The sequence below is a fragment of the Trachinotus anak genome, unplaced genomic scaffold (assembly GCF_046630095.1).
Source record: "Trachinotus anak isolate AG129_WGS33_773 ecotype Australia unplaced genomic scaffold, CSIRO_AGI_Tana_v1 ptg000020l, whole genome shotgun sequence".
Lineage (NCBI taxonomy): Eukaryota > Metazoa > Chordata > Actinopteri > Carangiformes > Carangidae > Trachinotus > Trachinotus anak.
In genome coordinates this window covers 7,528,690-7,542,684 of record NW_027273871.1, presented here as the reverse complement: position 1 = coordinate 7,542,684, position 13,995 = coordinate 7,528,690, and the positions used below count along the sequence as shown (strand labels likewise).

The 13,995-nt window shown below is 44.4% G+C and overlaps 1 protein-coding gene across 7 annotated transcripts in view; it reads left to right on the top strand.

Annotated features, from left to right (window-relative positions):
* Positions 1 to 12,552, top strand: part of dbn1 (drebrin 1) — a 94,504-nt gene extending 81,952 nt beyond the window's left edge. For 2 of the 7 annotated variants that reach the window (XM_071505878.1, XM_071505879.1), the window contains exons 8-15: positions 1,048 to 1,105; positions 2,340 to 2,396; positions 2,481 to 2,595; positions 4,335 to 4,463; positions 10,170 to 10,277; positions 10,455 to 10,954; positions 11,061 to 11,160; positions 11,683 to 12,552. In XM_071505878.1, coding sequence (XP_071361979.1) covers positions 1,048 to 1,105; positions 2,340 to 2,396; positions 2,481 to 2,595; positions 4,335 to 4,463; positions 10,170 to 10,277; positions 10,455 to 10,954; positions 11,061 to 11,160; positions 11,683 to 11,738 — 1,123 coding nt within the window. In that variant the 3' untranslated portion in view covers positions 11,739 to 12,552. Of the gene's footprint in view, positions 1 to 1,047; positions 1,106 to 2,339; positions 2,397 to 2,480; positions 2,596 to 4,334; positions 4,464 to 10,145; positions 10,278 to 10,454; positions 10,955 to 11,060; positions 11,161 to 11,682 lie in introns of all 7 variants that reach the window. The other 5 variants (XM_071505876.1, XM_071505875.1, XM_071505881.1 and 2 more) reach the window with 3 other exon arrangements.
* The last annotated feature ends 1,443 nt before the right edge of the window (positions 12,553 to 13,995 follow it).

Sequence of the window (13,995 nt, the reverse complement as noted above, 5' to 3'; positions counted from 1 at the left end):
AGGGGGTGGCATCAGGCCAGGGAGAGGCAGAGCTGGAGGTGGAGGGCGTGGCAGGCGACGCCCCCGAGGCGTGGGAGCTTCAGACAGAACCTCCAATCATACAGTAAATAGCAGACAAACGTCTGAGTCCTGCAGGTGCTGCAGGTGTGATGTTAGTTTTTATTAGTAAAACGAGTCAAAATTAGCAAAAGAGAAAATTTTCTCTTGTTGCAAATGTAGTGAAACAGAATCCTGACTCTTAAAGTGACCTCAGCCTCGTTTCCTGAAAACATCTCAACACTGAGGTGATCCTGAAATCCATGTGAGGAACCCACTGAAACAAAAACAGAGCCAGCAGCATCAGACGAAGCCTCAGACCTGAGGACAGTGACAGAAAATATTTAAAGCTCCAGATTTTAACTTCTCCTGTGTTTTATCTGAAGGATTCAGGATCACCTCAGTGTTGAGATGTTTTCAGGAAACGAGGCTGAGGTTCTCCATCAGAAGATTTATTTGTAGCTTTAAGAACCAAAAACCATCTCAGTGTAGTTTTACATCTTCTCCCCCGGGCTGCACTGGGCCACTCTGACCATGTCATGGTCCACCTGATTCCCACATACAGGCAGAAACTAAAACTGTGTAAACCTGTTGTTTACCAAGAACCTCCGAGAACCTCTAACTGCACCAATCACCAGAACAAATTCCTTGTATGTGAAACATACTTGGCAATAAAATTGATTCTGATTCTGATTCTGATCTCTCTCAGGCTTCTCTCTGGAGCTCTAGTAACAACAGGTCAGTCAGCCAATCAGAAGAGAGGATCTGAGCCTCTCTTCAGGACTAAGGATCCACCTGAGATCAGAGTTTTTGAGGAAACTGGACTCTGGTTTGGGTTCGACACATGTTCACGTCACTTTCTGATGATGATGATGATGTGAAACCAGGTTAAACTGTGCGGCTTCTGTTCATGTCTACACTGGTCACTTCGGGGGGGGGGGTTCCAGGTATAACCCAGGTCACATGTATGTTCAGTGTCGTCTAATCACAGTGTTTGTGTGTGAGAAACAGGAAGAAGCTGCAGGAGGAGGAAGAGGCCAGAGAGAGGTTGCGGAACCAGACCACCATGGTAAGTTTCTACTTTCTGTTCAGTCTGTCTCTATTATCCACGACCGTTCGTTGTTATTATTGTAACCATGGCAACGAAGATCGTCTAATGTTGAGGAAGAACTTATTTTAAATCAAATCACCATCTTTTCCTAAACCTAGCCGAGCCATGACTGTTATAGTAACCATGGCAACAAAGGTAGGTACGCAGCTCTGGGTACATTCCATGTGTTTATTATTGTAACCATGACAACCAAGCGTGTCAGTGGGTTGATGGTTGTTCAGGTTGGAACTGACACACCTGAGTCTCAGGTGTCCAGCTCTGTGTGTTGGTCTAGTTTCTACAACCTGTGTATTTTTTTTTTTTTAGCTGATGCCATTATTTCTACTTCTCCTCTCCCCACCCCTCAAATCACCCCCCCATGCCCCCACCCCCACCCCCCCGTCCGTCCCAAATGACCGTGAAGACGCCTCTGGGTTTTGTCTCGCAGCAACACGAATCCAATTTGTCTGTCAGTGGGGTTTGTTTTTGAAAAGCGTGATTATTCACTGTGTGTGATTTACAGAAATGTAAAGTCCATTAATGTGTGAGTGTGTGTGAGTGTGTGTGTGTGTGTGTGTGAGTGTGTGAGTGTGTGTGGTTCATTTTCACTGGCAGACATAAAACCATTAGGGCGTCCTGTAATCAGCTTCCTGCTGAGTCGTGATCCTTCAGCTCATTTTCTTAAACTCGTTCACACATGTTCAGCTGATTGTTCGCTTTGCTCAAAGAACTCTGGGTAATTCTTTGTGCTGAGGAACAAAGACGGGACCAAACCAGCAGGTGGTCAACAACTCGGCCGCCTGTTCGGATGAATTAAAACATCACACACCCTGAGGAACCACAATGCTTCACTGGAGTCACTAACAGGAGAGCAGGGGTGACGACGCTGCAACAACACATCTGTCAACGTGCAGATAAAAGACAGGAAAACACGCACACCAATAAATGACAAAGGTTTAATGAAGAAATGTGTCATGGCTGCTTTAAGCAGAAAGAGAACAGAGCGACAGAGCCTGGATGCTCAGTCCCTGGTCCTGCTCTGTCAGCCTGGGCGATGTCTGGGGGGTGACGTGGTAGGAACAGTCTCTGCCGCCCCTCGCTGGTGGTGATGTGTAAGAGGAGTCTGGACTCGTGAGGTCTGCTGGATCGTCTCCTGGTTTAGCTTTGAGCCGTTGAGTCACTGCATCTTCACCTGTGTTCTTCTTCTGTGCAGGCAGCAGAGGCGAGCATCGAAGACCTGAACCTGGACAAGAAGGAGTCTGAGGTGGAGGTGAGTCTGCAGCTGTGAACTCTTCAGCTGAAAACACAGAAACCTGTTCGCTCTTCATCCATCTGTGCGTCTCTGTGTTGTCAGGAGGCGAAGGCCATCATCGCTCAGCGCTCGGGAAACCCCCGAGAGTTCTTCAAGCAGAAGGAGAGAGCCATGACCATCAGCGTGGACACCTCACCCGTCTCCGTCCACAGGACCGGTAAACACCCTCAGTCTGTCTCTGGGATCAGGTTTAACGTAGAGCTGGAAACTCACTGAACACAGCACAGAAAAGATGGGATTTTATTTTATAAAGGTAAAGTAGGATTGACAGAGGAGAGAGGACCTGTCGGAGGTGACAAGGAAGAGAAGGGGCTACTTTCCATTAAGAGTTTTCTACTAATGTATTATACATTAGTGTGAAAGCTCAGGTAGGCGCCGCTCATCAGCTGAGCAGACGTCTGAACTTGGGAGAAAGAAAGCTGTGCTCATCTTCAGGTCCAGGGTCTTTAAAAGGTTTTAAAACAGGACAGAAAATGTTTTTATGCTTCACAGACCACGATCCATCCTCAGAAACCCCACGAACCGAACGGATTTAAGAGCTTTTCCTCCTAAATTCATGTAGAAAAGGTCGTGACAGAAACTAAATCAGGAAAAAAAAAAAAACAGCTCCTGTTATTATCTGACTGACGAGGTTCAGTCCGGACTCTCTGGACTCTCCCCATGAAGGAGCCTCTGCTGTGAAACCACCTCAGCCTCTCTGCTCACAGCTGGAAGCCTCATGTGACTAATTCTCCCCCTTTAAGTGTTTTTATGTGCTTTGGATTTTTATATCTATACTGTTGTGCGTTGTTTGTCTGCAGTGTTTCCGTGTTTGTCGTGACCCTGTGAAACAGAGATTATACTCTCAGTGATTTTGCAGCCTCACTGCTTCACTTTCAGTTTGACAGGAGGCTGCACTCACTCACTCACTGACGCAGAGTTAAAAACACAGTGAAGCTAAAGATCAGGCAGCAAAGACAAGTTACAACTCAGGCAACAACAAAACAAACAGATTCACATTTATGACGATTTACCATAAATTTAAACCGTCTCAGTCAGAGACAACTGCAGAAGCTAAAATGCTAATTTCTCCACTTATCTTATTTTAAACATGTATTTTTGTCCTCGGAGCTCCTCGACCAGTGTCCTCTGACTGTCAGCTGTCATTTAGTTGATTCACTTATTAAAGCCACTGTCATGTTTCTCCCGTGGGCTCAGTTCAGCTCCTCAAGCAGCAGCAAGGCTGATGCACAGTTTTCCCCAGAGTTTGGCTTCTCAGGCTGCAAATGTTGGTCTGTAGCTGGAGTTTTGGCCTCTTCAGATAGTTTCTGCACCTTGGAGGTGATTGAAGTTGTGTCCCTGTATGAAAACACACTGCTGCTCACTCCTGCAGCATCGTTATTATTTCCTGACACACAGAGGAACAGTGTGGTCTGGTCACTTCAGCTGTCAGAGGCTCTGAACCTTGTTCTTCTTTTGTGGGATTTAATCTTCAGACGTTGGAGACCTGAGGATAAAAACCCTCCAGCTGCTCGTTCTCACACTAACACTTCTCTCTCTTTCTTTTTTCTTTCTTTCTGTCTCTGGGGATTTTCCTCTGTCACATTTGTGTTCACCATCCTCGTTCCTTCCTCTTTCACTCACTTCTTCCTTTGTTTGATCACTCTCTCCTCTTTGACTCCTCCATCCTCCTCTGCTCCTCACGTTTCTTCTGGGGATGAACTCTGACCTCTCCTCTCTTCCCTCTGCCTCCCTCCCTCTCTTGTTTTCCATTTGTCTTGTCTTCCTGTCTCTTCCATCTTCCCCACATCTCTCTGTCCTGGTGCGTCGCTTCGTGTCCTTGTCATTCGTGTGTGTGTGTGTGTGTCTTCATCTTCGGGTGTGTGTGTGTGGCATCTTTGTCGTCCTGACCGCCAGGCCGTTTGGACAGCCCGTTCTTGAGGCAGCAGCACAGTCCCAGCAGCCCCAGTCCACCTCCCCCGCCCCGGGGCGTGTCGCCCCTCCGCACCCCACCACATGCACGGACGCAGCCCGCTGCTGCAGCCGGTAGGTACAGCACATAACTGATAAACAGAAGAAGAAGAAGAAACAGACGGACGGACATCCGAACAACCCCTCCCCACCCCAGTCATTAACCCCCTCCGGCACCCCCTGGATGCTGGAAATGACGAAGATAGAGGATGAAACTGCATGTGACGTCAAAATAAGAGCAGTTACTGCACGTGACTTCAAAATAAGAGCAGTTAACTAGTCTCTCACGACACAGAGCACGTTTACATGTTCACACGTGTCCTTTTGATCACTTATAATCTTTATAATTGATCCTCCATCATCTACATGATTCTAACATTATCTCAGTCTCTGAGAGATCCAGATTTTGTCGACTGATCAGAAACCTGAGGTCAGAAACCAGGATCTCATGTTTACATTCATCTAAACCTGATACCTGATCATGACGGGATACTAGTGTACACTTCAACACACTCAGAGTTTTACCAAGTTTACGAGCCAATCATCTAGTTCTGATGTAAGGTTCAGATTTAGTTGCAGGTACGGTGGCCCTGAGAGCTCAAAGCACTGCAACTTGCAACTGCAAATCTGCAGCACATGTTGTCAAATTGATGATTGTTTTCTGGATTTATTCATGTTTTGTCTATTTGCCTGTGTTTTCTGTGTGTTGAGCTCTCGGGGCCACTGTATGTAGGTGTGTATTTTTATTAGTTAACCAGAAACAGCAGTTAAAGGAACAGACAAGGTATTTAGGGCCTTGACCAGATGAGACTTTTTTTTTTTAGAGTATTTGTATTTTGTTTCCAGTTCAAATCAACAAAAAAAAAATCTCCTGCACCATCTGTGTTGAGAGACTCAGCGAAGGACTCGTATTAAAGATGAAACCTCTGCTCTCATTGCACTTTTTCAGTCCATGTGCAGTTTCATCATCTCACCTTCTATCAGTTCATTTCCATCATCCGATCCACGTTGCTCACACACACTCTCACACCCCACATATCTGCGTACCACCCCCCGAAAAGCACCAACCCCTGTCGATTTCACCCCTCAGCCCTGCCCCCACTGCCCCCCGACACTGAACCACCCTAACTTTTACCTGACTTCTTCATGTCATCATTTAAAGTAGTTACCTCTCAGTCTTGTGGAAATATTCTACAGGGATATTTTTCTTCTTGTAAACGGATGCAGAGCCAAACCAACAGTGAACATCTGCTACAAACAAATCCTGATAAAACTCTTCACAACAAATGCACCAAGTTCCCCTGTTTGTTAAAAAGCCACAGTGAGCAGATGTTTTTTTTTTACTTTATATTTTGTGAGATTCACATTTTCAGTCGGAAGCAATGGGCTCGAAACAGATGAGAGACAGATGAACACACTGTTGGTTTTGGTCTTTAATGGGATTTGTTGACAGTAAGAAAAAAGCAGAATAACACCTTTTTTTTATTCTTTAGCTGCAGCTATTTCAGCATCTGTAAATTTCAGTTTTGTAAGAACAGCAACAGTTCAACTTTATAAAACACTAAAAATCAAACAACTGCAATAACTTTAGTAAAAAAAGAGAAAAAATCTTTGAAAATATCAGTTTAGAAAAGATGAACAAACTTGGACTTTGTGTGTATTTGTAGCGTGAATGCTATCAGTGTCGGTACATTAAAAACATTAAAGCTCCATCTAGTCTAAAGGTAGATGTCCATGTGTTTGTGATTATAAAGCAGGTCTAGGTTCTATATTAATACTGTGAAAGTATCAAAGCCTCAGTCCACAGAGAAATGCACACAGCCTGTATTCAGAAACTGAGCCTTAAAACCAGCCGTCAGGACTTCTGGAACTTTGTGATGTCACAACAAAACAGTCACTGCCCTCAGCCACGCCCCAGGCCCCACCCACCTGGACCCACCATCCAACCTTTTAGGATTTGGTTTCTCTGAGTGTTTACCTGTAATCTGCTACATTTTAATTGGATCATTTGGAAAACAATCAACCAATCAGGAGAGAGGTTCAGAGCCACAACCTTTTTTACCTATCACTACATGGAACCTGTCTTCTGGCGCACCTTTCCTTTAACTTGTGCACTTACAACCTTCCTTGCTAATAACCTAACAAGCTAACACTTACATTAGCATCTCACTAACTGAGCTAAATGATAAAATATCCTTTATGAACCATAAAGCTGTTGTTGGTTTGTGTGATGGATGTCGAGTCTGTCGTCCCCTCAGTCTTCATCCTTTAGATGTCGTCCAGTCGACTGCTGATGTCAAATTCTTTTTGTGAATGTCTCTTTCTATTCTTTTTATTTCTGATGTTATTTGGTTTAAATTTGCAGTAAAAAATAATAATAATAACTATAATTCTCTCAGGGATGAAGAGCTGAACTTTAACTTTAACTGGAATCTGACTGGTTTTTCTTTCACATTCTGATCTCATGCTTCTGATCCTGGACCACACACACACACACACACACACACACACTTCTGCTGTTGTTAATCCTGCCCTGCTGACCAACCTGTGAGTGTCTGTGTACGATGGAGTGTATGTGATGTCGTCGAGCCGCCCGTCGGTCGTCGTCGCTGTTTGTTGGCCTGTATTTGACTGAATTTGGACGTTTGCTGTTCGACGTCTGTGGAGCTGATTTAATAACCATCACTGAGATTAAAAACCATAATGGTGGTTTTGTACGTTTTTGTCTCACAAACTACAGACACCTGAGGGCACTGCTGACCAGTTTCCACAAATCCACAACGAAATTGTTACAGTCACCAACCTTCCTTCAAAAAACAACATTACACACATAAATGATGCCGCTTCCTAACACTTATTCACACCAAATGTTGATTTTTCCTCAAGATTTTTCCAAGTGTTTGCTTCTTTAAAACTCATTTCAAGCACAAGAGGGTGAAGTGCACCACTACCCCAGTCAAAATCAGTTTCCTTCTAGGTGATTTAATTTCTCCATGTAAATACAATGTGTGTTAGCAAGTTGTGTAACAGACCTAGAAATCGTAGATGTCTGTAAACCTGGACAAACACAGACTGTCTGCATGGATATTTACCTCTGAAGGTGAAGTTAGAGTCAATGAACTCTTTTGGGATGCTTTGGAAATTGGTCAGCAGTAATGTAGTTAATGGGCAGAATCGTGCAGACACCTTTATGGTGTGCACTGTGTCCTCCTGCATGTCTGTAGGTGCTCTGGCAGACATTATGCTGGGTGGAGAAAGAGCCAGTTCATCCCTGTTTCCAATGACACGGAGACTCTTCTCTCTAAATCATTCTTTTAATGTGAAAAATTGGTTTCTGTTATCAGTAGAAGATCAGTTTTTACATCCTGTGTAATGATGGAAAATCCATCTTCTCGAGTTTTAGTTCAGACGTTCTCCTCTTCTACGTGAGGTCCTTTGACCCTCAGAGGTTTTCGTCCCCCAGGTGAATTGGAGAACCCACCCATGTAAGATCCTGCTGAGCTGGATGTGAAGTGTCACACATCCCAGTTTCTCTCCATTTAAATTGACACTGTTGTTCTTCATCTGTGGTTTATGAAGCGAATGAAATCTCCTTGTTGTGGTGTCTGAACAGGACGTCTGACTCCAACAAGCATGAAATCATCAAACATCTGCAAAGACGTGTCACAAGCTGTGTTTGCTGTGATGAATCGTTTTCCTGGATGTGATGTAAACGCTGTGGCTGTGACTCGTCTGTGATGTGTCCACATACACCGATGGTGTAGTAATGACTTGTCAGTGGACGTTGTAATGACTTGTCCGAGTGTAGTGATTATGTCTTGGGCTCGGTGATTTGCCAGGGTTGTACTCACCAGTGTCATTCGGGACTTTAAGCAGCGACTGTTGAAGGGACGGCTGCAGCATGACGTGATCTGACATGGATTCTATCGCAACACAAATGTGTTGCACTTAATTCTGTGTAAGACGCTGTGTCTCAGTTTGCATACGTCCATTAAGGCGCTCACATGTAGTACACTGTGTACACAGTATACCCACTAGAACAGTGCGTCAAGCACTGCCGTTGTGCACTTACCGGAAATTAACATTGCAACATTTGAACATGATTGTCTCGTTTTCACAAGTTCTAAAATAACTTGGTGGTCCCTCCAATTCCTCTACGTAGCCAAGATTGCAGCCGTTGAGGGTAAGAAGTGTCCAACAGTTGACCGTTTGCATCATCTGGGTACTTACAGTGCACTGCATGTTGCCGTATTTGTCATGAACTGAGACACAGCAAAGGTTTCAGAGTCTCAAACCTTCAGCTTGAGATGCTCACTGTCAGTGTCTGTCTCATCCTATTCAAACAAATGACACAACACACCAATCAGAGGAAGCAGCAAAGCCGCTCATCCGTGAACAGTTTACAGCCTTGTTAGGCTAACGTGCTAATGTTTTGCATGTACAATGTCAACATGCTAACCTTAGCTGAGCAACACTAAACCCGAAGTACAGCTGATGTTGTTGAATGGTCATTAGTTTTGCACGTGTTTGGTCATAAACCAAAGAACTGGACAAATAAGGAAATTATTAAATGAAAAGTCAGAGCTTTACCAAAGTCATATGGATTCATCATCTGGGGACCATGAAGCCCTGCACCACAGTCCGTGGTAATACATCCAAGGGTTGTTGAGACATTTTGCAGAAAAGCCGCTGGTGGATCACAGAAGTCGTTAGGACTAATCCTCTGAGCATCGTGAATGTCACTACAGTAATAGGTGAGATATGTCAATCAACTGAGTGACTCAACCCTAGAGCCATACCATTAGCATAGCTAAAAATGAAGCTAGCTGATGTTTTAAATGATTAATTATCAACACAGGTCGACATCTGAACCTCAAACATACACGTTCAAGCACCAAGATTGTTCCTCAAAAATAACAGCGTGCAGAACAGGCCATCACTTTGCCACTTTCTTATCTACTAACATTAAAATATAACTTAGCTAACAGCTAACGTTAGCATTAACAGCTGTTCATTTACCAGTCAAGAAGAAACTTTGTGAGTTCAGTATCAAACTTTATTCCGTTACTCGCCAACAGCTGTCTTTAGTGGTGGAAAGCGACGCCAATGTTAACTCTTGTCTCTATCATGCCTTTTCTTCTACTGAAGTTAGCACGCTAACCAGCTAGCCCCTGCCCATCTCGCCACTCTCTGATAGCGGCTCACTGTCACCTGCTGCTCGGAGGACATATTGAGAGGACGTACGATGGCAACAATCACCACCTCCTGCTCGCAGCAAGAAACGTTTGGCGGCAGAGAAAACGTATAAAAAGCCCCTTTAAGGCGTCTGACACAGCTTGATCAGCTTTAGTCCCACCCACGAGGAGTGTGATTGGCTGTGTTGTTTCATTAGAGGAACATCACCAGACATCTGAACAGTGAATGAGATGTGGGCAGTGGTTCAGAGGTCTGGATCCAGGTGACTGGATCTGTCTGTTCGTTGGTCATGTGACAGCATGTTAACGTGATGAAGTAACACAGGATGTGACTGCGATCGTTACAAACACTGTTTGACCAATCAGAAAGCTTCACAGTGTAGAAACATCCTATCAGTGTATTTGAGCTACTGTGGTCAGTCTGGTTAAAGTTTACAGTTTTACAGTGAATCAGTTAAGCCTCATGTTCTGTGTTAGTTCAACACATCTGCGTCAGGAGTATAAATCTGTCAGATCTTGTACCTTTGTGATATTTTGTTGTTGTGCTGTTCTGTCCGTCCAGGGGATGATGATGACGACACCGAAGCGAGCACAGAGCGCAGCATGGCCGCCGTGTCGCCCATCCCCAAAATAGTCACCACGCCCATCAAAGAGGACCTCAACAGGGAGGAGGAGGACGTCAGAGACGAGTGGGGTAAGAGAGGAAAGAGATTTCAGGTTCAGCCCGATGATCAGACTGAGCTGATTATTCAGTCCGACACTCATCAGAAGTTTATTTTGTTTAATTAACTCTTTCAGTTGACACAGAATCTGTAGCAGCAGCTGTTGTTGGAGGAGCTGACGTCTGTGTTGTGTTTGTTGTCTACACCAGATTCAGTGCCGAAGCAGGAGCAGAAACCTCCGGTCCAGGAGTCGACATCCACCAAGCCCGTGCAGAGCGTGGCCCCGCAGGCCCGCGACTCCTCCGGCTTCTCTGCGTGGGATTCTGGGACAGACAGCCTGGTCAACCTGTGGGACAGCAGCTCTGCTCCTCCTGCAGACCCCTCCCAGACCTCCCAGTCCTCCAATCTGGTGGACCTGATGGGCGACGCTGCTGATGACGTCCTGCCCAGCGCTGCAGCCGCTGCTACCAGCGCCACCGGCGCCCGGCCTCAGCCCCTCCTCAGCTTCGATGAGATGATGGACGGGACTTTCTGCTCGGCCACCAGCGCCGAGGATGACCCAACCAGTCTGGTGGACGTGACGGGCTCTGACCAGATGACCCTCAGCTACCAGCATGCACTGCAGCATGCGTCCGGGGAGGGGCAAGAGCTGGATGATGGACAGCTGCTGATGACCAATGGGGAGACGCTGCTGAAGGAAGGGACGCAGGTGAGACAGGTGGACGCAGCTGCAGCTCGTTCACAAACACGTTTCCTGTCTTTCTGTTTGTTTACAGTTGTTTTCTCTCCCTCTTCCTGTTTGTTGGTTCTCACAGGCGAGCGAGGGGTACTTCAGCCAATCACAGGAGGAAGAATTTGGCCAATCAGAGGAGTCCTCGGCTAAACCAGCGCCGGTCTTTTATAACAAGCCACCAGGTGAGAAACTCACCTGAATATAATATATTCAGTAAAACCAAAAGAGCAGAACTTTATTTAAATGTGCTTTTATTAAAGGAACACCTTCATAATTACCCATGTTCCCCTAGTTCTGTATGAACACAGTCATATCAAACCACCAAACACTCCCTGCACATAGTGTCACCTTCTCATGGTTTTCAAGGCTTTTATTGTTTCGATGAAGATATTTGCACATCCAGATGTTGGAAAGTTTTACTTTAATGTTGAAAAGAAGTAAATCCTGCACACTGCTCTTACTCAGCATCACAGTTTACCTCTGACCAAGGTCTAGACTGGAAACATTAGGATGATCAATAAACTGTGATGCTGAGCAAGAGCAGTCTTTCTTTCAAGGCTTTTATTGTGAAAAATCACCAAGAAGTGTCCTGCACGATTAAAAAAATGTCAGAAATGGAAGAGTTGTGCTTTACAGGATAAATAAACTCCGCTAACATCTCTCTGTGTTTATGTGTGTGTGTGTTTGTTATTGTGTGTTTTCAGAGATTGACATTACGTGCTGGGACACGGACCCCGTGGTCGACGATGACGATGACTAACCAGCCAATCAGACACCACCACCGCCACCGGACCAAGAGGAAGTAGGAAGTGCGCTTCAAGAAGAAACAGATTTTTTTTCTAAAAAAAAAAAAACAAAAACACAAACAAACAAACAAAAAAAAAGTAATAATAATAACAAGTCTTGCATCAAAACTACTTCTGTATTATCTTTTAGAGGAGAAGAACAGTAGCCACAGAAAAAGACAGGGTTTGAGTTGTTGTTGAAGACGGTTTGAAGGCTCAGTTATGGGGTTTTTTTCTGTGTGTTTGTTATTTTATTTATTTGTTTTTTTCTTCTTGTTTTTGCTATGCAGATGTAATAGCTGGGAGCGGGGGGGGGACTTCTGTTTGTGTACAAGGTTTATTACACGTTAACGTAGCGCACCGCTGCATATTAGAGACAATGAAGCCCAGTGTGCGGCGGGCAGCCCACACGCCTAGTCTGTAGTGCTTTAATAACACCCTATAAAACTAATACCGTGGATCATTACAGCTCATGTACGTCTTCACTCTGTTTCTTTTCTTACCTCTTTTTTCACATCCCTCCCTTCTTCTGCCTTCCTCCCAGAAACACTCACCTCTCTGCAAGTCAGTTAATCTTGTATTTAGCCCTCACGTCAGTGGAGAGAAGGTGAAATATTTTATTTATTCTGGTGTATCTGAACTTCTTTTACGAACAGAAGAAGAAGAAGAAGAGATCTGTTCTCGTGATGAAATTCCTGAAACAAGTCAAACTGTGGCTCCTTCTGACCTTTTTCACTCCTTTTGTATGATTTTAAGACTGAATTCAAGATTAAATGGCTTGTAAATCTGGTTGGTTTTTTTTGTTTCTTCTTCTGCCTCCTTGTGGATGAACCGCAGCTCCTCCATCAGCTGTTCATCATTTTTATCCCATGTCTGTATTTACACAAGCAATAAAACCATCCAGTCCAGATGAACATAGTGTAGATATTTTTCCAAGTCTAAATGTTTTTTAGCAGAGTCTGGTTTTGAAGTGATGAACGTGCAACAGAACAAAAACACAGCGACTGCTTTGATTCTCCAACAGGCTAAAAATAACCAGTATTTAGCAGGAGGTGGGAGCAGCTCCTGTTCAGAGGAGGGGGAGGGCACAGGATACCTCACCTTTTCTAATTACAATAATGATAATAATAATTTGAATGGTTGCTGGGTCTGACAGTCCCACTGAGGTAGATCCTGGGTGACAGAGGGAGGGAAACAGCTGGAAGAAACCCTGGACCACCTGATTCCTGTCTTTATCTTCATCTTCATGGAGAACCAGATGTTCAGGACACATCACATCCAGTCCGTTTAATAAAAAATCCCACAATCAAAAGTTTACCTGAGAGGATTTTTCAGACAGGAAGAAAAGTAACATTAACCCCATAACCTGTGCAGTTGCTCAGAGTTTGAAGGAGATAAAAGCAGCAACAAACTTGAAAACTAAATGTTCTCCGTTTGAAAATCACAGCAAAAGTTTTGTTTTGCCTCCAGCGAAGCTATTTGTGGATATTTGCTATTGCTACTTAGCCAACGTTAGCATGAACAGCTGTTTACTTACAGTCTGGTCAACAGCTTTAATCATCTTTGTGTTTACGATATAAGAGATTATAATACATCCTCTGAGCGGCCTGGACACTACAGTGACTCGGTATCAGAAAGAGTTGAGCCAGGCCAACAGGGGCAGGGCTAGCTGGTTAGCATGCTAACTTCAGTAGAAGAAAACAAGTGATAGGAATAAAAGAAAATGAAACGGGTTGCTTTTCTTCTTGACTGGTCAGTAAACAGCTGCTAATGCTAATGTTAGCTATGTAGCAATAGCAAAAACTTAGCAAAAATAGCCTTTAAAAAGAGCATGTGAGGCAGAATTCCTGCAGGAGATGAAGATGAGGAAGAGTCAAACAGAGACGGGGGACAACAGTTCTCAGTTGAGCTACTTTAACACAGGTCTGGGTCAATGACTTAATGTTCATGGGTTCACAGGGACTGACAGAGACTAAGAAACCTCAAAGCTTTTATACCTTCGATACGAAGTCTTAGTACATGTGAATAAACCGTCACAAAGTACAGAAACATCCGGAAACCCTTCACTTCCTCACACAAACTGTGTGAGATAAACATCAGATTCATTAGCATCTCAACTCCATAAAACAAGTTCATCTCTCCATGGTAACAAAACAGGCCGCATGCACTTAGAGGGTTAAACAAAACAGAGAAGGTTCAATGGTTCAAGACAAAATTCTGTGTTATAGTTCT